Source organism: Pelodiscus sinensis, chromosome 5, assembly GCF_052426305.1.
Source record: "Pelodiscus sinensis isolate ZL-2025 chromosome 5, ASM5242630v1, whole genome shotgun sequence".
NCBI lineage: Eukaryota > Metazoa > Chordata > Testudines > Trionychidae > Pelodiscus > Pelodiscus sinensis.
Genome location: NC_143056.1, coordinates 87,716,668 through 87,743,202, shown reverse-complemented (window position 1 = coordinate 87,743,202; position 26,535 = coordinate 87,716,668). Strand labels below are relative to the sequence as shown.

General features: G+C 42.2%; 1 protein-coding gene across 1 annotated transcript in view; it reads right to left on the bottom strand.

The window, feature by feature from the left end:
• The window catches only part of FBXO3 (F-box protein 3), a 36,500-nt gene extending 10,377 nt beyond the window's left edge, over nucleotides 1–26,123 (bottom strand). Inside the window, exons 1-6 of the mRNA XM_075927668.2 lie at nucleotides 25,953–26,123; nucleotides 22,503–22,592; nucleotides 14,617–14,780; nucleotides 9,713–9,827; nucleotides 4,529–4,733; nucleotides 1,673–1,718 (exon numbers count right to left, since the gene is read on the bottom strand). Of these exons, the coding sequence (XP_075783783.1) occupies nucleotides 1,673–1,718; nucleotides 4,529–4,733; nucleotides 9,713–9,827; nucleotides 14,617–14,780; nucleotides 22,503–22,592; nucleotides 25,953–26,059 (727 nt within the window). The 5' untranslated portion in view covers nucleotides 26,060–26,123. The remainder of the gene's footprint in view (nucleotides 1–1,672; nucleotides 1,719–4,528; nucleotides 4,734–9,712; nucleotides 9,828–14,616; nucleotides 14,781–22,502; nucleotides 22,593–25,952) is intronic.
• Nucleotides 26,124–26,535: the final 412 nt, after the last annotated feature.

The following is a 26,535-nucleotide window of genomic DNA, read 5'->3' as shown; positions in this document are numbered from 1 at the left end:
GTTCATAACACTCCTGCAGTGAACGCATCCAGAAAGAAGTTTGCTTTTTTTGCAACAGTATTACACTGACTCATTTAACTTGTGATCCACTACAAATTGCAGATCCTTTTCCTCAGTACTCCTCCTTAGGCAGTCATATCACATTTTGTAAGTCATATGTATACATTTATTATTAAATCATTAACTTAAAATATTCTATTTCTCCCAAGCTATACAGAGTTGCTTTGGCACAAAGAGGAGTAATTTACTCATCTCTTGTTCCTAATTTTGCCCTAAAAAGTAAATTATTCATACTGTCCTGACATCCTTGGGGCTGCTCCAATAATTTCTCTTATCCTTTTTCCGTCTTCTGTCACCCACCCGATTATCTTCAACATGTGTCTTGGCCTTGAAATGATGAACTTTAGGGTGCTCAATTGCTGTATTGAGTCATTCTTCAATTTAAACATGTATTTTTATACAGAAATGGGAACTACTTTGTTTAATCTTCTCATCTATATGGAATGTGCTATGACAGAACACTGGTCTACAACAATTGGAAGTCATTAGTTCTATAACCAAGCCAACCAAAAGTGGTAATTAACAACATCACTGTAGTCACTATTTTCAAAACAGTTCCTCCTCCTCACAAGTACAAGATGCAAATAATTGATCAATGTTCTGAACTTCTACAACATCTTTCACCTGAAGATTTCGAAGCACAAAACATTAAACCTCAACACTTTTGTGAGGAAGAAGATAGTGATTTCATCACCCAGCAGTGCAAATACAGCTACCTCTGGAGTAGAATGAGTGATGTGTTTTCCGATACACAGCCATTGCAAGTCCAAAGTTTAGGAAGTTTTAATGAGTTTCTCACACTTCTCCTTTTTCCCCATTAAAAAAAGCATATGGCATGGCATCATTGGTGCTGTACCCAAAACAACCTGTAATTCATATTACCATGGATATAAATAATTTATACGTCCATTAAGGCACCTTTTTCAATCAATAGGAAATCATTTCAATTAACTGGAGTCTTCCTTCAGTAGAAGAGGTATAAAAAGTATGAGAAACTTCTTACAATAGTCCCCAGCCCTATTATATAGCCATGACTCTGAAATCGTCCTCTCCCCTCCTTTAGGCTTTGAATGATACAGTTAGAGAGTGCCAGAAGAATCCAGGAATGTTTTCTTTTTCAGGTATGATTATGTTTAGTTTAATTGAGGGCACAATATATACGAACTTCTGACATGGTTGCAAAGGTTACTAAAAATTTCTTCTCCAAGGCTACATTCAGGCTGTTTTTAAATCACATATCTGACAGCTCCTCTGATGGGTATCCTAAAAAGTGCCGCGTGTTTTGTCAGACTGACCAGTGGGTTGAATAACTCAAAAAACAGAGGTAGAATATGACAGGCATTAATAGGGAAATAAAATGGTTTTATAAATTTTTATTTCAGTTAATTGTTCAAGTTCCAATAGAGGCTAAAGGCCTGAGCAGTAAGAATACATGTACAAGATTAGTGCTTACTTTGTGCAGGTCAAACAGTGTTCAAATATGCTAATCATATGTACAATTTTTCATGAACATATGCAAATCAAGACAGACTGAAGTGGCTCGACATGCTGACATCTCTAAATAAGGTATTTTTAGAAAGAATATTTTCCCCCCAATACAGCATGCTCTTACCTGTAATGAACATATCAATAGCAGATGGATTACGGGCCATCTGATCCTAGAAAAAGGAAACAAAATTATGTATGTTGAAAAGAAGATTGATTTTTTTCTTGCCATCCTCTACACCTGAATATTTTCCTAATATTATCTAGGCCCAAACCTAGCTTCTTCAATAGAGCATCCAAATCCCACCAACTGATGTTCAAATAGACATTTGTGCCTTTAAATATTGAAGTGCCAAATTGAACATTCAAGCACACAATTGGGACACTCCACTAAGATGATCACATTTGAAAATTAGGCTTTATGTATCATTTTAAAAAATGAATCAACTTTAGAAGAATAATCTGCAAACTTATTCAACCTCATTTCAGAACACCTATCTTTACATTCCCCTTCCTGATGAAGCCGTACTGTCTCCAAATGAACAAAAACATTAACATTTAAAGGCCTTCAATTTTTCATAATATAATCAAGGCAAAATAGACATTTAGAAGAACAAAAAAAGTGCATAGGATTTTTTCAATGTCCCCATTGAACTCCAACTGCTACACATAAGGAAAATAGCTAGGAAAATCTGAACAGCTAAAGTTCTAGAATAAAGTTTACTTGAGAGTTCCAAACTCCCTGAATCTTTCTTCGCAAATACGCAGAGAATTGCATGGACATCTAGAATTATATCAGCCGTTTCAATAACCACTTGAAAAGGGGTTTTAATTTTTTAATTGAAATTAAGACTCAGACTATAGCCAAGGTGTATCTATTGTTGCCTGTCATTGCAGGCATGCTGTGATGTCAAGTAATACGTGCTGCAATAATTTTAGTATAGAGATATTTAATAGTTTAATCTTGAATGTGAGTGACCTTACTTTTAAGGGTTCCAGACAACCTTGACGTATGTTTTTCAAATGCATAGTTTAGTAAATAATACACAATCTGACCAATTAGGAAGTTCTGAAAAGACATTTTAAAACCTAATTTATAATTGGCAATGCTATAAACTCAACTTTGGTATAGGGAAGTTCAGGAAATTTGTGTCTGAATTTTCTATAGATTACTAAATTCCAATTGGGGATTTATGCTAAGAATAGTGTTGGTGACAATGGACAAGCAATTCTAATCAGAACAAGAAAATATTTTTATCAATGAAATATAACAGATAGCAGAACCACTTATTGAAGAGATATCTTGACAAACTCTTTTTAAAACTATAATCCCACTTTAATCCCTGAAAGAGACAAAGCTGTTCAGAAACCAAGAGCTTGAGTCTCTCCTTTCACTAGTGAGACTCAGGCATAAACTCCACTGAAATCAATGGAATTACACCAGTACAAGTGAGAATAACCAGACTCTGATATTAAGGTGGCGCCATCGCTGTAGTATCAAAAGCAATTTTTATAAATCTTTAAAAAAAGATTAAATTGATCTCTCAAAAGTATCAGAGCATGTCTATACTAAGTAGTTATTTTGAAATAACTCCCCTCATTTCGAAACAAGGTGAGCATTCATACTACCTAGTTCGTTATTTAAAAATTTTTGTTTTGGGAGTTATTTTAAAATAATATATTTCAAAATAACTGATGTATACACTATGGAGTTATGTCAGACTGATATTTTGGTTTTTTTTTCATTGTAGAGTAAGCATTATATATTTCCCAAGAAGAGTACCATATCAGTTTTTCGATTTTGTTTGTCTTTGTTTCTAGGAAGTAAACCTGTAACTTGATACTGAATACAAAATCCCCCACTATGCATAAGAAAGTTTAACAGTGAAAAAGTTGTGAAAACAAGTGAAAATTTGTTCAAGCAGACTGGGACAAATTCATGCCTTGCACAATTCTACCAAATTAAGAAGATTACAGTTTTACCATTTATGACTTAATCTGCAAAGAATTTGCTATAATCACTAACCGCATCACACACTAAAGTCACATCACTGTTGTGTTAAATATTCTTCTTGGGCAATTTGCTGTACACCTTAGAGATGTTAAGTAGCGATTAATTTGCGAGTTGAGTAGTCAATGGAATTTCCATTAACTAATCGACTCGTCATTAGAGAAAGGCTGACTTTCGGGTCTCAGCACAAGATACACCCTTCCTCCCCCCACACACATACCTGTTGCCACTCTGCACTTTTAAAGGGACAGAGAGGAGTGGTGCACAAAGGTGCTGGCTCAGTCTCTGTTCCTCCCCAGAATCTCAGGACAACCCTCCCCCGCGCTGCCACTCTGCATTCTGAAAGGCACAGAAAAGCGGCAGCCGGTTCTGCAGGTCTCTCACTTTAAGAGTGCAGAATGGCAACAGGGGAAGGGGGGGGGGGGGGGGGAAGACAGACTTGTGCTGAGAGAAATCCACAGGAAGAGCTGCCACTGCTCTGTCCCTTTAAAAATGTAGAATGGCTGCCAGGGGTGTGTGGGGGAGGAGAGAGATACTTGTGCTGAGAGATCTGAGGGATCAGCTGCCGCTTCTCTGTCCCTTTCAGAATGCAGAGTGGCAGCGCAGGGGAGGGTTGTCCTGAGATCTGGTGGGGGTCCAGAGATTGAGCCAGTGTCTTTGCATGCCAGCTCCTCTGTCCCTTTAAGAGTGCAGAGTAGCAACGGGTTGGAGGGGGGAGGGTAAAGTAGTTGATAGTGCTACCCAGTAAGCTCCTGTTTATCAGGTAGTCGACTACTCATTCACATCCCTAGTACACCTGAGGACAGCTCCTCAAAGGCATCATCATTTATTTACCAGTTAAATGCTCTCATATACAGAACATTCATAATGTAACAGTTTAATGAGTATTATATCTGTTGCATGTCTTATGACAGGAAACAGATAAGTGCCAGTTTTATCTAAAAAATACATCTATAAACATTTCTTCCTTACTGGACATTGGTAGAAGATCTCATATTTATTACGACCCTCCACGCTTTCCAGAGCCATGTACTGACTCAGGCCAGTGTGAATGCAAAAGGTTAGAGGAAGGCATTGTTTCAAACCAAGACGCTGTTGAAATCCCCCAGCTGCTGTGTCAATATCCAATAAATCCTCTGAACGATAGTGATTGGACAAAGCCATACTGCCCATCAACCTTAGAAAGGACAACAAAAAATAGAAACAATGAGCACTTGAGTAATAATACAAAGATAGCATCTACCTTTACCGCAATGAATAACTTATTCTAAGGTGATAGAAATGTAGCCGTGTTAGTCTGGGGTAGTTGAAGCAAAATGCAGGACAATGTAGCACTTTAAAGACTAACAAGATGGTTTATTAGATGATGAGCTTTCGTGGGCCAGACCCACTTCCTCAGATCAAATAGTGGAAGAAAGTAGTCACAACCATATATACCAAAGGATACAATTTAAAAAAATGAACAAATATGAAAAGGACAAATCACATTGCAGAACAGAAGGAGGATGCGGGGGGGTGGGAAGGGGGAGGAAGGAAGGTAAGTGTCTGTGAATTGCTGATATTAAAGGTAGGGAGAGTGGGATGTTTGTGAGTTAATGGTATTACAGGTGATAATTGGGGAAACTGTCTTGATAATGGGTGAGAAAGTTCAAAGACTTGTTAAGTCCTTGTCGGTAAGTGTCGAATTTTAACATGAATGACAGTTCAGAGGATTCCCTTTCAAGTGCAGATGTAAAAGGTCTTTGTAGCAGAATGCAGGTGGCTAAGTCATTTAGAGAGTGTCCTTTCTGGTTAAAGTGGCAAGAAACTGTTTTCTCTTTGTGATCAGAGAACAGCTACTCGGGAACAAATCCTCACAGAATCACCTTCTGACCCCCGACCAGGATTGTTCTATCTACTTCCCAAGATCCATAAACCTGGGCACCCCGGACGTCCCATCATCTCTGGTATTGGCACGCTCACTACTGGTCTATCCAGCTATGTAGACACTCTTCTCAAACCCTTCGTAACCAATACCCCCAGCTATCTCCGAGACACTACTGACTTCCTAAGGAAATTACAAAACATCGATAACCTCCCCAATAATACCATCCTTGCCACCATGGATGTAGAAGCTCTATATACCAACATCCCACATGAAGACGGATTACAAGCAATTAGAAACACTATCCCAGAGGACACTACTGCCAACCTGATAGCAGACCTATGTAACTTTGTTCTCACCCACAATTATTTCCGGTTTGAGAACAACTTATACCTCCAGATCAGCGGCACAGCCATGGGTACACGCATGGCCCCACAGTATGCTAACATCTTTATGGCTGACCTAGAACAACGTTTCCTCAACTCCCGTCCCCTTTCACCCCTCCTCTACCTACGGTACATCGATGACATCTTTATGATCTGGACACATGGCCAAGAAACACTGGAGATATTCCACAGAGATTTCAACAACCTACACCCCACCATCAACCTCAGCCTGGACCATTCTACACGAGAGATCCACTTCCTGGACACCACCGTACAAATCAACAATGGAAAATTAGACACCACTCTCTACAGAAAACCCACTGACTCATACAGTTACCTACATGCATCCAGCTCCCATCCAGAACACACCACACGATCCATCGTCTATAGCCAAGCCCTTCGATACAACCGCATCTGCTCTAACCCCACTGACAGAGACCAGAAGCTTCAGGATCTCTACCAAGCATTTATAAATCTCAACTACCCACCCAGAGAAACAAAAAAGCAAATTGAAAGAGCCAGACGAATACCTAGAAACCATCTACTTCAAGACAGACCCAAGAAAACCAACAATAGAACACCACTTGTCATCACCTACAACCCCCAACTTAAACCTGTCCAACACATTATCAAGAAACTACAGCCTATATTGGAACAGGATACCATACTCAAAGAGGCTCTGGGAGACAGACCCATAGTCTCCTATAGACAACCACCTAACCTCAAGATGATTCTTACCAACCACCACAGGACATACCACACTAATACCAACCCTGGTACCTTCCCTTGCAACAAACCCCGTTGCCAGCTTTGTCCACATATTCATTCTGCTGATACCATTATTGGACCTAACCAAGTGAGTTATAAGATCAAGAACACATATTCCTGCGCATCCAGAAATATAATCTACGCTATCATGTGCCGAAAGTGTCCGTCTGCTATGTACATTGGACAAACATCTCAGACACTTCGCCAAAGGATTAATGCCCACAAAACAGATATTAGACAAGATCACAAAGAGAAAACAGTTTCTTGCCACTTTAACCAGAAAGGACACTCTCTAAATGACTTAGCCACCTGCATTCTGCTACAAAGACCTTTTACATCTGCACTTGAAAGGGAATCCTCTGAACTGTCATTCATGTTAAAATTCGACACTTACCGACAAGGACTTAACAAGTCTTTGAACTTTCTCACCCATTATCAAGACAGTTTCCCCAATTATCACCTGTAATACCATTAACTCACAAACATCCCACTCTCCCTACCTTTAATATCAGCAATTCACAGACACTTACCTTCCTTCCTCCCCCTTCCCACCCCCCCGCATCCTCCTTCTGTTCTGCAATGTGATTTGTCCTTTTCATATTTGTTCATTTTTTTAAATTGTATCCTTTGGTATATATGGTTGTGACTACTTTCTTCCACTATTTGATCTGAGGAAGTGGGTCTGGCCCACGAAAGCTCATCATCTAATAAACCATCTTGTTAGTCTTTAAAGTGCTACATTGTCCTGCATCTTATTCTAAGGTCTACTTCTGCCATTGCTAGGCATACTTATACCCAGAGACACACAAATATATCTGCTACAGAATCAAGTCTTCAATTCGTAATACCAGCCTTACAGACTTTTCTGTAAGAAAAAAAATGATGTGGTTTTAATATTGTCTTGCTCTTTTTCCACATTTAGCACAATAAGAAGGGAGTTCTGGGACATTCTGGTGATTGCCAATTGCCCAAGAAGTTAAAGCAGCCTTGAACCATTTGCTCATGACTAAAATAACATAATGGAGCAGCTTCGCAAGGTAGAAATTGGAACTATATTCTGCACTTCAAGTTTTGCATCAACTCCTTTCAGTACTAAAAAGGAACATTCATGAATACTTCATTTCTATAAGCTAATAAGCATCAACTTCAGTAACGTAACTACTTAACAGACATGGTGTCACCTAGATTCATCCACAAAATGTGTTGAGACAGAAGTTAGGAAACTAATAAAATTTAACAACTCTGCTCATCCCTTAAGAATAGTTACTGAAAAACACCAGCAATTATTTTAAGAGATGCCTATTTATGGATCTGCATTTAGGGTTTACTTAGCCTTGAAAGTTATTCAGTTACATTTGGAAGGAAAAAGAAAACCCACATGAAGCATGCTTCTCTTTTTCCATCAGTAAAACCTGTGAAAATTAGTTTGCATTAACCGGCCAATCTGCTATAGGTTATTAACGCACGCTAAATACAAACAAAGCAGACACCTAAAATAATAATCAAACTTTGATATGTTGCCTTCTGATAGTTTTTTCTGGCACAATTTGATAGAGCTACTGGAAGATCAATGCACAAATGACAATTCTCCATATCATAAACAAGTGAATAAACATGATTGCATATTGTCCAGCCAGAGAACCAGTGCACTTTCAGGCCTCTCATGGTTAGCAATAGGTGTACATCTTTCAATGCAGATAGGGTGGTGAAAACATGTTTGCGGGAAGACATTGGAAAGTGCTTTAATTGTAATGCAATGTAACTGGAAGCAAAGAGCAGGGGGAGAGAAGGAAGAAATCACACCATGCCCAGTTCAAAGCAAGTATTACAGATGTGACAGGTAAACAGCTTTCGAAATTTCTGAAGTGTCAAAAGCAACATAGATCAGATGCTTAAATAAACTGTTTTAGGTCTTTCAAGATTTCCACTGAAAATGTGTCGTCTGGATACTTCAGTAATATTAAGCCAGGATAATAGGTCTTACGGTTCACACGGAATAGCATTTCCAGAAGTTTTTACCATTTCCTGACCAATACTATTACATCAGGGCGTGGCACTTTGCTTTTGTTAAATTACTTTTTCCAAGGGCAACATGGCCTTTCTGTGAACATCTCAAGTCACTCCCACTGCCTAATTCCCTTTTGAAAAATCTCTTCTAGGATACCTGCTTATATGTGAACAGTCATCCTCATGAATAGGAGGAATTCGTCGGTTACTTTTTAAATGCCTGGTGTTAGGATGAGGATGTGAAGACATCAAAAAAGGCTCAAGCTGCCACCTAGTGAGAAGCCAGAATATGGCAAGGCCACAAACATGCAAAAGCCAACTCAAATATGCTCTTAGATTCCCCACATTTTACCATTCATGGCAATAGTAGTTCTAACACTCCTGTCATTTTCCTCAAATACAGTCCAGTGTGCTAAACTGGACAGATTTTAAAATGCACTGGTCCCATTGCTGGACAAATATGCAACCATATTTAGTTACTTGTTTAAGGCATGAATAGTTGTCAAATTTTACATTTCAGAAAGACTACATATTTTTATATGGAAAATTTAAAAAATATTTTTATTTTGTAGGGTTTAAGAGTTTCATTCTATCCTTCTACTTTTCAGGTAATTCTACCTCTCTCACTTAAAGCTATTCTTGTATTGTCAGGTCCAGAAATTAGTTCCCAGACTATTTTATCTGAACTAGGTATTTTGCAAATTCTGATGCAAAACAGCCTAATTTGGCTCTCAGAACAACAGAGAATTCAGAATAACTCTGTACATATGGCTGTAAATGAGGGCCATAAATATCCAGAGCTAAAATTTTGCAAATTATGGAATGTATAATTTTCAAAAAGTGTCAGTCCCATTTTCAAAAGTGACTTGGGCATTTAGGATCCTAGATCTATTGGCAAGGCACTTAGATGCCCAGGTCTCACTGCTAAAGCACTGCTGATGATAGAACACAGCTATTATAGTGTTTGGGGAAAACTTTTAAAAGAACCAAACTTCTATACTGTATATAATATTGTGCATAGCCTGCTTAGCAGGCATTCCAAACCTCACTCATGTCTCAGTTTACCTGAAATGTCCACAATGAAGAGAAATAAACAAACAAACATAATTGATAGAATGTTTAACTCCTTACCCAGGAACAACTAGCTTCTGTCCATTATGAATACGAAATGAACATCGATAATCATCAGGGAGTTTGCAACCTATTTGTGCTTCCACGGCATCTAGATCTTTCTCCTGCACACTATCTGGAAACATTAAAAACATTTTTAGCGTGGCAGCTTCAGACAACAGAAACAAGAACCGTTGCTTCAAAAAAGTCTCTCAGTGAATTGAGTCCTTCTTAAAGTACTTTATTATGTGTAAACCCCACCTCAAATTAAATTGACAAAATTTGGTGCATCTCTTAAGACAACAAGAGACAAATGTTGCTTTCATTTACACAGTCACTTGCAAACCTCATTGGTTTCAATGCCAGCTACATCATTTCAGTGGAGCTGCACTTCTACATGTCAGAGCAGAATTTGTCCTAACTAGATGTCAAATTTTTCTGTTATGCTTTAGTAGCAATGGAAAATGCACACTTAAAAATAAAAATCAGCTCATTTAAAGCCCCCTTCTAACCACCACCAGGACTAGATGGTTTCAACATTTAATGTTGTCATGATTATGAGGGTTAGCCAGCAGCCTGGGGATTAAGGGGTTAACTACACCTAGCCAGGTGGAGTGACCAATAAGAATGTAGGTGGGATTTTTCAAACTGGGACAAAGGAATTTGGGTTTTTTTCCTTTTCTCCCTTTTGTCTCTCAGTGAGCGCTCTGCAGCTACAGAGAGGGACAAGCATGTCTCTCTCTCTCTCCAAGACACCATTCTTCATTTTCTGTAAGTAGGGTAAAGTTTAGGCAGTTCCGTTAGGTTTTATTGTTTTAAGGATTGGGTATGGGATCTGAGATCTGGCACTGTTTAAAAGATGTTTTGGCTTTTCTTTGTAACTAAGTTCTAGGCCCATGGAGTTTCTCCATGAGTATATTTTGTTACCTCCCTATCTAGTCATTATGGTTGCAACAGGAATATTGTTGTCATAATAAAGGTTCTTTCTTTTCTTTTTATTAACCTGGCAGTGGTTAATTGTGTGCCTTGATTTTTATTTTAGGGGTAAGATTTCCCAAATGATCTTTCCCCTGATTTCTTTATCAACATTTGGGTGGTGGCAGCGGAAGTTTTATTCCCAAGATCTAGGTTTTTAAGATCTTGGGGGGAAGTTTTATACCAAAGCCTGGTAGATAAGGCTTTGGGGTACACTTGCTGGCCCCCACTTCTGCATTTATCATGCCAGAGTGGGGAAGGAGCCATGACAAATGTTACAAAAGAAGAGTGAATAAAAAAATGTTTTAAGAGCAGCCCTACTAAATACCCAAGAGAAATTCAGAATTATGGTTCTCATTCTCCTTATTCATCCCATTGTGACGGTCAATTCAAAAAGTTGCATTTTTAAGAGACTCTTGATAATAGTACAAATAATATTCTTTTTAAAGTTTTCTTTTATATACTACTTGTCCTTATTCTCTGTATTATGCCTAACAAGTACCATTAACTCCTTGTCCAAGCAAAAGGGAGTTCATTACTTGATACTAATCCCAAAAGTATGCTAGTGTGTTAGGTAACACAGACTACCTGTATATCACAAAATTCAGATCATGATATAGAAGTAAAGTAAACTTCCGATAATCCGGCACCTTTAGGACCCAGGGGGTGCCGGATTATCAGATATGACGGACTATCAGAAGGGGGGGCTATGAGGGGTCTGGGATGGGGTGGGGGGATGCTACCTCAGACCCCCTCATAGCCCTCCCTTCTGATAGTCTGGCTCTGCCCCAGGAGTCCCTGATTCAGCCGCTGCTGGTCAGTTTCAGCAGCGGCTGAATCTGGGACGCCTGCAGAGCAGCTGGAGTGCTGCCGGGTTGGTCCCGGAGCCCCGAGGGGCAGCTCTACTGGACCTACCCGGCAGCACTCCAGCTGTTCTGCCCCCTGCTTCCCAGATTCAGCAGTGGTCAGTTTTAGCAGCGGCTGAATCGGGGAAGCTGGGGGCAGAGCAGCTCCAATGGTCCGGCTGCCCGGAGCACTTCCGGGTTCCTGATGGTGCAGGATCATAAGGAGTGCCAGACCGTCAGATGCCGGACCATCGGAGTTTTACTGTAGTCTGTTTCTGCTTCCTAAGAGATTGTAAAAAGACTATCAGGGTGAGTTTCAACAGCACTGACTAGAGAAACAAAGGGATTTACTTTTAGATCTTCCATGAAACTAAAGAAACATTTCCCCCATCACTGTAAGTTAGTTGACTTAGACCTGACTCGACCACTCTCGGCCAACCGTGTAATAGCTCCTAGTTGCTATCATAAAAGAACGGCCTGTTCAGATGTCCTTTTTTGATAAATACCATACAGGTTGAACCTCTCTAGTCTGGCATGATTTTATTAGCTCAATGGCCACTTATCATGGGTGTGGTCAAGTTTTCCTTAGTCCCATAAAGTTTATTTGCAGCCATCAGTTCTGGCTCTCAGTGTACTGTGCTGTTATTTAGCTCTAATTCACCACTAAATGTCTTGTAAGAGCCTAGTCAGCTGTGGAAGTGTTGGTAATGCTGCTAGACAATATGGACCTCCCATGGTCTGGCAAATGCTCTGACTCAGCACCTGAGGGTGCTGGACTAGAGGTTCAATTTAGAAATTTTCACTGAAGGAGGAGATAGAGTCTTTAAATGTCCAGTTAAAAGACAATGAAAAAAATGAGTCTCAGAGATTCTTCCATTACTCTAAGTTCCTGATACAATGTCTATTTCAAAATACTAGAAGACATCTGCTTTTCACACTATATAAAATTGTGATTACACTGCACATAATGTATATTTCTTATGTTATGAATTCCTAGGTCTAGCCAATTATTTTCTCAATGGGACTATATCCATTTAATTTCAGTAGAGTTACTCCTGAACTTGGCCTGGTGTTTATATAAGTCACATTAAAGTTATTAGGCTCAATTCAGGAACAAGATGAAATTCTATAGCCACTATTATACAGGAGGTCAGATTTTATGATCTAATGGTCCTTTCTGGTTTAAAAAAATTATTACTGAATTGAAGCATACTGAGACTAGGGATGTTAAATTTAGATTAATTAACTAGTGAAATAGTCAATGGGATTTCGATTAACTATTCGATTAGTCTATAAGGATGGCTACACCTTTGAAGTGTAGCAAGAGTCTTGCCGGGGCTGAGGACTGGCCCTGTGCTCTCTGCAGCACCTGAGTCTTTGAAATGTACTAGAGTGGGGCTCTTGTACGTTTCAAAAGCAAAATCGCAGCAGAAATGGCATGAGCGGACACTGCTTCAGTCTCTGCTCACGCCGTTTCCCTCTGTGCCTCTACTTCCCCTGTCCCAGACAGAGACAGTGCTTGGGGGAACCGGCTCTTAAGCCGGCTCCCCCAGCACTGGCTCCTGCTGCCTCTGACAAAAGCAGCAAGGGGAGGGGAGCGACTAATCGCATCAATAGTCGACTATCCGATAAGCTTATGCTTATTGGATAGTCGATTAGCTGCTTATATCCCTGAGGCAAATGAGGTAGCAAAACCACAAAATATAATAGTCACTGTAAGTATTTGGAATGAAATATGTTTAACTATTCGTAATTTAAGAAAATATCACAACCTAGTGATTAGACACGTAAAAATCGCCCAGAATAGTTAACCAGTTAAATTATTTGTTTGACTAGTTAAGCACCGGTTCTGGGCAGCAGGGCCCAGCTTGGATCCACCTCTGATCCAGATACATAGTTGTGAAAGACTAGCCAGATAAAAGAAAACACAGAAACAAGAAAAAGTAGTTAACATGAAGTTAAGATTTCAGAACCTCAACCCTATTTTATGTGAAACGTGGCACTTATTACTGCAGCATGCAAGTGCCTTGATCTTTAATGTATTTATCCTCAACACTTCTGTGGGGTAGGAAGTACTATTATCCTCATTTCACAGGGAGGGAACTGGCACAGACACAAAGTGACTTGCTCACACAGGGAGCATGTGGCATAGTAAGGAATTGTCTGAGCATAGAAGCCTAGTCATCCCTTCTTCTACACTACCCCGAGCTATTTGAGTCTTCTAGAACATAGAGGAGTTGGGATTTTCAAAGCAGCCTAAGACAGTTAGGCAGCTGAGTCCCTTAAAAATTCCCTTAGGTTCCTTTGAGAATCCCAGCCTAGATTCCTAAAATTAAAAAATTCCAAAACAAAGACATGTAGAGTTAAGAAGATTAATATAAGAAAGAAGAAACCATATTAGAAAAACCAAGAAATGCAGGGTGACACTTCCCACATAACAGTCATGCAACTTGAACTAAGCCCTTTTATCCTTGCCTGAAGTATTTGCTCAAGGAAATCAGAATACCTCACCCCCATCTCAGACTTCTTAAAATGTAGCTGGGTAGCATACATCATAACTATTCCTCAAGATAATGGTGCTGCAGCAAACACAGTAGGTGTCTGCAGGAGTTCCAGGTGTTGAGGAAGGCATATAAGTAGCAGCCAGGTTTTTGTCAGTGCTTTGGAATCTGTGCTGTCTACAAACAGCTCCCCTGTTGAATTTATGACACTTTGCGGACATGACTACTTAATAATTCACCTTCTCCCCATAACTCTTAAAACATGTACACTAATGTAATAAAGACGGACCTGGGCAGCCAAGGTCACTCACGAAGACGATCAATTCTGAACTTCACTTCATGCCTTGGTTCACTTGACCCTGGATTTGAAGGCCTTCAGGACAGACAAGATTCCCATATGTTTTCTCACGCTTGCCCAACAAGTTTGGAAATTCAGTGAAGGAAAGGGAAGGTCAGGACCACTTTTAAGATGGGGTAATATTTTTGGAGTTGAGTTTAATAAAAGTTGGCTTATGCAGTAAACCTAGATTGTGGAATAGGCGTAAAAGTTGAAGAGTATCTATCTATCTAGGCTTTAAAAATTAAAGAAGCGTTTATACGGTACCTTTCAAAGAACCAATCATCCGGGGACACCGCTGTCCCAAGTATTTCTCTAGATCATCCCAGGCTTTTTTAAGAGTAGCATAATGCTGAATATACCTTCCTAAATCAGAGTAAATACTTAGGAAGATAGCCTTCCAGCTCTGATTTCGCTGTGTCTTCTCTGCCCTGAAGAGACAAGAATAAAAATATAAGTTTCTAGTCTAACAAATTTACATTCGAAAAAAAAAACTTTTGTGAAGCAACATTAGGTCAGGGGTGGCCAACATGAGCCTGAGAAAGAGCCACTGTTTACCAATGTACATTGCCAAAGAGCTACAGTTATGGAGCTACAGAAGTCACCATCATCTTTTGCCCACTAGCAGCCCCACCGATCAGTGCCTCCTCTTCCTTCTCTGTACCTCCTGCCCACAGCAATCAGCTGTTTCATTGCACTCAGGAGACTCCGTGGGGGAGAGAAGGAACAAGGGCACAATACACTTGGAGGAGGTGATGGAGCCAGGAATTGAGCACTGGAAAGTTGGGACCTGTAGCTGCAGTCCCAGAGTCCATGCCTGAGCAAGGAGCCATGTATTAACTTCAGAAGAGCTACAGGTGGCTCCAGTGCCACAGGTTGGCCACCCCTGCATTAGGTTATAAAAGTGTGCATAGATACAACTTCAGTTCTATGAAGGTATGGATGTTCAATTACTTCAAGAACTATGCATCTTTTAAGTTTATTTTTCAGGTAACTACATTTCAGCCATTTTTCTAGGATAACTCAGATATGCTGCTTCGTTAGTCACCCTTTGGCCATTTATTAAGCCCAGGAACTTGTAGAAAACCAAATCAGATCAATTTTATTTGTATGCACAGAGGTATTTAAGTAAAGAAAAAGTCCAATCTTGCAGTCCTCTCTCAATTCTGCCTAAATAAGGACTGCAAGACCAGAAACCAGGTCACAAAACAGAGGTGTCAACTAAAATAAACGTTTCATGTGTAGATTAAATTTGCACCTCCTCCCTCCCCAAGAGCACCTCCTGCAATAAAAAACAAATATCCATTATAAATTGAGACAAACAAGCTGGGGATTCAGATTTTATTCATTTATAGAACAGCAATGAATAGATCAGCATTTAAAGATACAACCTCAGTCTTGCAAGTGTTCACAATCTAAAATACATACAGAGGGAACAGAACACATTAAGAAACAGAAGAGGTAAAAATGTGGAGCGTTTCTTAATAATCTCTTCATTCTTCTAGGCAAAAATAAGAAGTATTTAGAGGAGCAGAGTGAGGAAAAGGTGGTCAGAACATGGTAAGGGAAAGCATGTGTCCTTACTTAAGTTTTCAAAATAGCTCCCATAAAAATAAGACTTAAAAAACAACCATGCCTCAAAGTAAGTAACACTGAAAATGGACTCCCAAAATAATTATCACCTTATATCTTTTAATACAAAGAAGTTTAAGATCAAACCAGCATGCTTGGCACTGCCAGTTAAGAGCCTCGGATACAATAGCTTGGCCCATCCACTAAGGCTACTTCTTATAGACTCAGACTCTAAGGCCAGAAGGGACCATTATGATCATCTAGTCTGACCCCCTGCACAGTGCAGGCCACAGAATCTCACCCACCCCTCCTAGAATAATCCTCTCACCTATATCTCAGATATTGAAGCCTTCAAATACTTTGAAGGCCCCAAGATGCAGAGAATCCTCTAGCTGTGATCTTCCATGCTACAGAGAAAGGCGAAAAACCTCCAGGGCCTCTGCCAATCTACCCTGGAGGAAAATTCCTTCCTGACCCCAAATATGGCGATCAGCTAAACCCTGAGCATGTGGGCAAGACTCATCAGCCAGACACCCAGAAAGTTCTCTATAGTAACTCCTATCATCCCTCCATTGACCTATTTCCCACTGATAATGAATGGTCAATTAGTTACCAAGATCATGTTATCTCATCAAACCATCCCCTTCATAAACCCATCTAGTTTAATCTTGAAACCAGATAGATCTTTTGCCCCCACTACTTCCCTTGGAAGGCCGTTCCAGAACTTCACTCCTCTAATGGTTAGAAACCTTCGTCTAATCTCAAGTCTAAACTTCCTACTAGCCAGCTTATATCCATTTGTTCTTGTGTCCACATTGGTATTAAGCTTAAATAATTCCTCTCCCTCCCTAGTATTTATCCCTCTAATATATTTAAAGAGTGCAATCATGTCCCCCCTCAGCCTTCTTTTGGTTAAAGTAAACAAGCCAAGCTCCTTGAGTCTCCTTTCATAAGACAGGTTTTCCATTCCTCGGATCATCCTAGTGGCCCTTCTTTGTACCTGTTCCAGTTTGAATTCATCCTTCTTAAACATGGGAGACCAGAACTGCACACAGTATTCCAAATGGGCTCTCACCAATGCCTTGTATAATGGCACTAACACTTCCTTATCCCTACTGGAAATACCTCGCCTAATACATCCCAAGATCGTTATTAGCCTTTTTCATGGCCATGCCACAATGGCGGCTCACAGTCATTCTATAATCAACCAGGACTCCGAGGTCCTTCTCCTCCTCCGTTACTTCCAACTGATGTGTCCCCAGCTTATAACTAAAATTCTTGTTATTAATCCCTATATGCATAACCTTACACTTCTCACTATTAAATTTCATCCTATTGCTATCACTCCAATTTACAAGCTCATCCAGATCTTCCTGTATGATATCCCGATCCTTTTCTGAATTGGCAATAGCTCCCAACTTTGTGTCATCTGCAAATTTTATTAGGACACTTCCACTTTTGGTGCCAAGATCAGCAATAAAAAGATTAAATAAAATTGGCCCCAAAACTGATCCCTGAGGAACTCCGCTAGTAACCTTCCTCCAACCTGACAGTTCACCTTTCAGTATGACCCGCTGTAGTCTCCCCTTTAACCAGTTGCTTATCCACCTCTCAACTTTCATATTAATCCCTATCTTTTCCAATTTAACCAATAATTCCCCATGTGGTACTGTATCAAATGCCTTACTAAAGTCGAGGTAGATTAGATCCACTGCATTTCCTTTATCTAAAAAATCTGTTACTTTCTCAAAAAAGGAGATCAGGTTGGTTTGGCATGATCTGCCTTTCGTAAAACCATGTTGTAATTTGTCCCAATTGTCATTAGCCTCAATGTCTCTAACTACTTTCTCCTTCAAAATTTTTTCCAGGATCTTACATACTACAGATGTCAAACTAACAGGCCTATAGTTACCCGGGTCGCTTTTTTTTCCCCTTTCTTAAAAATCGGAACTATATTAGCAATTCTCCAGTCAAATGGTACAACCCCTGAGTTTAGAGATTTATTAAAAAATTTTGCTAATGGACTTGCAAGTTCATGTGCCAGTTCCTTTAATATTCTTGGATGAAGATTATCTGGGACCTCGATTTACTCCCATTAAGCTGTTCAAGTTTGGCTTTTACTTCGGATATGGTAATATCTACCTCCTTATCTTTAGTCCCATTTGTTAACTTACCATTATCCCTAAGCTCTTCATTAGCCTCATTAAAGACTGAAGCAAAGTATTTGTTCAAATATTGAGCCATTCCTAGATTATCCTTAACCTCCACTCCATCCTTAGTAATTAGCGGTCCTACTTCTTTCCCCCCCCCTTCCTATTTATATGGCTATAAAACCTTTTACTATTGGTTTTAATTCCCTTTGCAAGGTCCAACTCTATCCCACTTTATCCCTACATGCTCTAACCTCAATAAGGTAGCTTTCTTTACTGATCCCTCCCATTTTCTACTCCTTATATGCTTTCTGCTTTCTCTTAATCACCTCTCTGAGATGCTTGCTCATCCACCTTGGTTTAACACACCTGCCTATAATTTTTTTCCCTTTTCTAGGGATACAGGCTTCTGACAGCTTCTGCAACTTTAATTTAAAATAATTCCAGGCCTCCTCCACTTTAAGATCCATAATTTCTTTAGTCCAATCAACTTCCCTAACTAATTTCCTTAATTTACTAAAGTTAGCCCTTTTGAAATAAAAAACCCTAGTCTCAGATTTATTTTTGTTTATCCTTCCATTTAATTTAAACTGAATTAGCTCATGATCACTCGAGCCAAGGCTGTCTCCTACCACCATTTCATCTATGAGGTCCTCGCTACTCACCAAAACCAAATCTAAAATAGCATCCCCCCCTTGTTGGTTCAGCAACTACTCGAAGGAATTCATCGGCTATCACCACATCTAGGAAAATCTGAGCCCTATTATTATTACTAGCACTTGTTCTCCAGTCTATATCTGGAAAGTTGAAATCTCCCATGATTATGCAGTTTCCATGAGTATTTACTTCATTAAAAACATTAAAGAGGTCTCTATCCATATCCAAATTGGATCCTGGTGGTCTATAACACACCCCAAGCACTATCCCAGGGGAGGATCTGATAGTTTTCTTCCCCAATGTGATTTTTGCGCAAACGGACTCCGTCTTCTCCATTCCATCACTTTTTATTTCTTTACAAGCTACCTCATCTTTGATATACAATGCGACTCCACCACCTTTACCCTTATTTCTGTCTTTCCTAAACAGCACATACCCTTCAATACCTGTACTCCAGTCATGCCTAGTATTCCACCAGGTTTCTGTTATTCCTATATTATCTGGTTTCACTTCCTGGACCAATAGCTCTAGTTCCTCCTTTTTGTTCCCTAGGCTCCTCGCATTGGTGTACAAACATCTTAATTTTTGCTGTTTGGCCTCATTCACATTCTTTACCCAATTTCGCACGGACGTTATACCTCCAATATGACCTATTAGACTAGTATCCACCCTACCCTTCCTCATGTTCATTCTCCTACCCCCAGCTATATTGTTTCTTACTACGTTTTCCTCCCTCAGTGTTAAAATCTGGCCTAGACATTACCTGGGCATCTCCCAACCGTCTCCCCCAAATTCCTTTAAAGCTCTCTTAACAAGTTGAGCCAGCCTCCATCCTAGAAGTCTATTTTCCTCCCTACTTAGGTGAAGTCCATCTCTAGAGAACAGTCCTCTGTCCATAAATGCCTCCCAGTGACCATACATCCCAAAGCCCTCCTTATAGCACCACTGCCTAAGCCATCTATTGATTATCATAATCCTGTCACATCTTAGTTGTCCTTCTCTAGGAACAGGCAGAATCCCACTAAAGATCACCTGAGCCTCATTTTCCTTGAGCATCCTCCCCAGCCTAGCATAGTCTCCCTTAATTCGTTCCAGCGAGAATCTAGCCGTATCATTTATTCCTACATGAAGGATGATCAATGGATTCCTTCCTGCTCCCTTAATCCTCTTCAACCTCAGTTCCACATCTCGTATCTTAGCACCTGGCAGACAGCACACCCTTCTATTCTCTGGATCAGCTCTGGTTACAGGCCTATCTATTCTTCTCAATAAGGAGTCCCCTATCACATAGACCTGCCTTTTCCTAGTGACAGTGAAATTCTCTGGTCTATCTCTAGCTTCCTCTGGCTGCAAGTCCTTGTCATTCCTATTTTCCCTTGTAATCCTCTTTAACCCATCCTGTATCCTCCTAATGCTCATTATTGGTGTTGTCTCCATTAAGTCTTCCCCTTTATCTATGGGACTAGCCACTCTTCTCTTCTTCCTTACCCTTCCATCTTCATTATCTACCTGCTGTACCCCTTCTTCATTTTCCAGCTCCACATACCTGTTCTTGAGCTCTATTTTTCCTTCACTGACCCATCTTTTCCTCTGCCTGGCCCTCTGAGTCACATGCTTCCACTGTCCATTTTCTTCGCCCAGCAGTCCCCCCTCTGAGGCCCTTGATCCTGCTTCCATCTGCATATCTAAGCTTTCCCCTTCAGCCACGTCATGCCTTTGCCCCATCATCTGCTCAAACCCCCTTCTAAACTCCACCAGAGTTTCCACCTGCATCTCCAGTCCTTGGATCTTTTCTTCCATCAGCTCTATCAGGCGGCACTTCATACAAACAAAACTCCTTTCAGATACCCCCTCCAGAATCATGTACATACCGCAGCTACCACATCCAATCATCCTCCTTGTGTTCTCTACTACTTGGGCCATGGCCACTAATGCCTCTGTGTTTTATCTACTTTCTCACCAAAATCCTATTAGTCCGGTGAACACAAGAACAAACCAAAACACCCTCTCCACAGCAAAAACAAACTCCAAACAAGTTCCAATATGCAAACTCCCTTTACAAACTCCCACTCAAACTCCCATTTACAGCTCTGTTTGTTCGCTCCTGTGCCGCTGCAGCTATCTATGCCGCTGCCTGACTAGAAGGCTACCTTTATAGGACCCCTAATCAGTGAAGCCCCGCCCCCTAATCTGCCAACATTGAGTGTCCCAGAGCTGCCAGAGGGTTGGGACCAGCAGCAGATTAACACAGGCCCAGGGGTCCCATGCCTCCCCACAGAAGCACTGGAATGTATGTAGAAGTGAAAGCCACTGGTGCTGGAATTGTTGCCCTACCTCCTGCTCCTCCTCTTCTTTCTGGGATCAAGCCCTCTGTTCTGGCTGGAAGGCAGATCATGTTAAGAGCTGCTAGGCAGCCCAAGCTACTGCAGAGAACCTCAAACCCTGTACCTGACCTGGGTGCCCAAGAGCAGCCCCACCCCTAGGGTACACACCCAGGCTAGATGGAGGCTCCAGGGCTCCCCACAATCTCCGGCTCTCTAGGCAGTTCTTACTTAGGATGTTAAATATCCATTAACTTACTAGTATAGTAGTTGATGGAATTTCCATTGACTACTTGACTAGTCGATAGACACTTCTGCATTCCACCTTTGGAACTCCAGATGGAGCCTGGAGTCAGTGGGACTTCCCATTGGCCCCAGGCTGCACACAGAATACCAGCTTTGAAATATACAAGAGTCCCCGATGTGTGTGGGGAGGGGGAGCTCTAGTGCATTTCAAAGTCGCAGCACCGCAGGGAGCCCAGGATCAGCTGAGGAGTCCCCAGCTGACTCCAGGTTCTGTGGAAATGCAGCACAGAGCACTGGGTCAGGTAGGGAGTCCCCAGCTAACCCCAGGCTCCACATGGTGCTGCTGCTTTGAAACACCATGGCGGCATTTCAAAGGGGCAATGCCGCACAGCTGACCCCAGGCTTCACGCAGTGCTGCTGCTTTGAAACGCCACCATGGCATTTCAAAGCGGCAGTGCCGCACAGAGCCCAGAATCAGCTGCATAGATCCCGTACCCCAGGCTCTGTGCAGCACTGCCACTTTGAAGTATCCCTTCTCCCTCCCCCTTTTCTGCCTCTATCAGATAGAGGCAGCAAGGGGGGTGAAGCGACTAGTCGACTCGATTATCTGATAAGCATTTGCTTATCGGCTACTTGACTAGTCCTTAACATCTTTAATTCTTACCACTGCTGGGCTCGGATTTCTGTCCTGGTCAGGGCTCCCTGGTGGTGGTAGGGGCTACAGCTCACCTCAGCACTTTAATCAAGTCAGTGGAGTATCATCCATACAAAACATTTGCAGGATCATGGTCTTAGTTTTAAGTTCTTTGGGACAGGGTTTTTGTCTGAAAAAAGTACCACACAAAATGTGGCACCAAGTAAAAGTTATATGAATGGCTCTCTGATTCCATCTCAAGTAGGGAGCTGAGGCATTCCCACAGACGAGGTCAAATCCACCATATAACATAAGAGTAACAATATTAAACAGATCTCTGGTAGTATCTTCTATAACTGAAATTAGCTTTGTTCAGTTTATATCAAAGTGCAGCTTATCTCATCTTCTGGAAATATTGTATCTATAAAGCATTACTTAAAGACCACAAGAGGCTACAAAGCAATGTTAGTCTGAAAAATCTTATGCAAAACTAGTGCTATTAGCCAAATGAACTAGTTCAAAAGGATTACTGCAAACTAAACGTTTTGTTCTTAAGAAAACACCCGTACTTACTCAGATAAAAGCCAGTATTTCTTGCAGTGTCTTTTCCACAATGGATCATGACTGGATAGCTGATTTAATCTTCGACTTACATGGCAACAGCTATAAATACAAGCCTGTGTTAAGTCTGATTATAAATAATAGTAACATTAAAGGACAAATGCAAGTCAAGATATTAACACATTTAAGATTATGTCATGAAATGAATGTTAGAGCTTTAAAATGTTACCAAATTTCAACTTTTTTTTTTTTAAAGAGAGCACAAACCATTTAAAATGTAATATAATTGTCATTAACACATTGTAACAAGGCCATCTTGTCTGTCTAAGTAAGGAGAGGACAATAAATGTTACAGAACAAGTCAGAAAAGCACATTTTTAATCCTGATAAATACGCAAGCAAGAACAGGATTCTAGAAATGGTGGAAGGGTTACCCTCTCCAGCTACAGAATAGTGTTATGTGTGGTATCAACTGGCAGTCACTATAATCCACCACCAGCATCACTAAATAATGACAAATTAATCTGGCAAATGTCTTCACTACTGCTGCAAAGTGGGTGAGACTTGCTAGTGTAGGCACAGCTCTAGAGTAAAGATGTTAAATTGCGGTTAATTGAGTCCCCAGCTGACCCTGGGGTGTTGCAAAGGGGCAGCACCGCACAGCCGAGCCGCGGATTAGCTGTGCGGCAGCTCCCCCCTTTGAAACTCCATCTTGGGGTTTCAAAGCGGCCACACAGCTGATCCCCGGCTCAGCTGTGCTGCCGCTTTGAAGTACCCCTTCTGCTCCCCCTCTGATAGAGGCAGCAAGGGAGGGGAATCAACTAGTTGACTGACTGTCCAATAAGCATTTGCTTATCAGATAGTCGACTAGTCCTTAACATCCTTGGCGACTCCTTATTCCTATTCTCTCCCATCCCTGTTTATATATCCCAGGGTTGCATTAACCTTTTGGCCACCGCACTAGGAGTTCATACTCAAATGCTTGTCCACTCTGATCCATATAACTTGCAGTCCCTAATGTTGCAAGTACAGACCACATTCCTTTTTCCTAGATATGTCTCTTTGCTTTTATCTTTATTTAAATATTTGTTTGACTGGACCCAGGTTACCAAATGGTCCAGCGATAGGACAAGAAGCAATAGGCTTAAACTGCAGCAAGGGAGGTTTAGGATGGACATGAGGGAAAACTTCCTGTCAGGGTGGTTAACCCATGGAATAAGTTGCCTAGGGAGGTTGTGGAATCTCCATCACTGGAGATATTTAAGAGCAGGCTGGACAGACATCTGTCAGGGATGGTCTAGATAGTGCTTGGTCCTGCTGTGAGGGCAGGGGACTGGACTAGATGACCTCTCAAGGTCCCTTCCAGGTCTACTGTTCCATGATTCTCAGTTTCTATGATTCTCCTCTTTTCATTATTTATCACTCCCCCCAGTCTGTCTTCCACAAATTTTATCCACACTGATTGTACATTTACTTTCCATCATTGATAAAAGTGTTGAATAGTGCCAAACCTGGTACCTATCCCGGTAGACCTCCACTAGGATCATAGCCACTCATTATTCCACAGTGATAGCTACTTAGAGATCTATTATTTAGCCAGCTCCTAATCCATTTAATATATGCTTAATTAATATTGTACAGTACTTCCTTACACAGAAAGTCATGCCACATGAAATCATATACAGATGTCTACATATATTACATCATCTACACAGTTCCTATTATCTACCATTATTTTCCATAAAGCCATGTGAATTTGCATTACAGAGTTATAGGCTAAGAATATAATTATCAGTTAAATCCTGTATCAGCTAGGGATGTAAGTGACTGTTCGACTATCCTCCAAGCATATGCTTGTCGAGTAGTGACTTGACTAGTCGCTTCCCCCTTTTCCCCCCACACTGCCTCTATCAGAGAGAGGCGGGGGGAGGGGAAGCAGAAGCCAGTACTGGGGCTCTCCCCAGCACTGTCTCCAGGGTGAGGGGGGCAGAAAAGGCAGAGCAGGGGACCTGGCGCAAGCCTCACGACTCTTAACTCATTTAAAAAGCAGCAGCACAGTGGAGAGGGGTTGTGGGTGGGACTGGGAGCAAACTGGGAATCTCAGCTAACCAAGCTAGCTCCTAGTCTTCCCTCTCCTCCCTCCTGCTGCACATCTGCTTTTAAAATGAAATGCTGAGGGGAGGGGGGAGGAAGAGAGCAGGTACTGGGATAGAGCCAGGACAGCTGATTCCCAGTTCGTACCTAGTCCCCCAGCAATGCCTCTGCCTTTTAAAGGTATTAAGAACCTGGTGGCTCTAACTACCTTTAAAAGGCAGAAGCACAAAGGGATTAGCTCCCAGGCTAGGCAAAAACTCCACTGGGGCTCTGCAATTTCCCCCTTATCGACTACTCAATTAGTTGATTATGCACAATTTAACATCCCTAGTATCAGCTCTCACATTAGTCTGTCAAGGATTGATATCAAACTAGCCAATCTACAGTCACCCAGCTAATCCCACTTGTCCTGTAGGAATACTGGATTTTTTTCAGTCTTCTGGAATTTCCAACGTATTCCAAGCTATATTAAAATTTTACATTAGCAGACAAGAGATATCCTCAGCCAATTCTTTGGCACTCTTAGTTGCAAGTTACCTTGTGTTTAGATTAGATTAGACTAGACAAGACAGAACTGGAAAACATTTGATCCTCATATGACATAATCATATCATCCTTCTTAATTCCACTTATAAATATGTATGGCATCTGTGTGGAAAACACAACACACATAGACTTCTGTAAGGCAGTTTATTTAGTGGGGCATGATGTTCTGTTTAAGAACACACTACGCAACATTCAACACATTAAAGGGATTAAGAACTGGCTAAATAACCCAAACTCCCAGCAATCACACCTGAAGAGCTGAAACCGTCTTCTCCGTACCGTGTTTGCCGCACCAATGTCCTGTGCTCACAGCACGCTGAGCCTCAACTTGCACTAAAGGTTTCCCTGCAGCGCCCCGGGACGCTCAAGCGAGGGGAGCCATGTCTGAGGCCAGGCGGGGCGCAGGGCTGGACAGCAACCCAGCGCTGCTGTGCTGAAGCCAGGAGAATCCCCGGGCGCGGGGGCAGCAGCTCAGGCCGGCGCTGGGGGCACCACGCGCAGGCTGCCAGCCCCACCCGGGGGCGCGGCCAGGGAGAAGACACCTGTTGGCGCAGCACGGGGCGGGGGCACCGTAACATCCCCTCGCTGCGCGACTCTACGTCCCTCCCTCCCCTGCGCCGGGAGGCGCCGCACGGGCAGCGAGAGCCCCGGCTCCGCTGGCCGCCCACACCTCCAGGGCAGCTACCGCCGGCCGAGCCGCATCAGCGCCCGCCCGGGAGGCGCCGCCCCAGCCCAGCAGCTGAGGGCAGGTAGCGGCTGAGGCGCGTCTGGCCCCCGGGGAGCTGCCCGCAGCGCAGAGGCGCCCGGAGCCCCCGCGCCTACCTCAGGAGGTCCCGGTAGTCCAGGAAGCTCAGGATGAGCAGCAGCGGGTCGGTGGGCAGCAGCTCCAGGCTCAGGGGCTGCGGCTCCGGCTCCACGGCCGCCGCCATCTTGAGAGGCCGCCCTCCCTCCGCGCCTGGCCGGGCCTGCCCCCGCGCGCAGCCCCGCCCCTCGCGCCGGCTTGCTATCAACCGCCGCGCAGGGGAGGGCGGCGAGGAGGAAGCTCTTGACGAAGCCGCGCCTCAGCCTGGAGCGCAGAGCGCCCTGCGGGCCAGCGCCGGGACTGCAGCCTGGGCGGACTCCTAGTTTTCATAGGGTGGGGGGCGGAGAGCCCCTGAACCAAACAGCAAACCCCGTATATGCTGGGAACCACGTCAAGCCAAGGGGTGCAGCCCCCCAGCCTCAGCCCCTCTAGACCCAGCGCCTGGCTTACCCCTGGAAGGGGGCCTTTACATGGAGCTGAAGTCACAAGGGTGGCCCCTTAGCAGGGGAGAGCTCCTGCCCCTGCCAGACGTGTCAACTCTCACTGGGCGTGCCAGTCACTGGTCAGCTTGCAATCTCATGCTCAAAAGACACATTCCTAAGC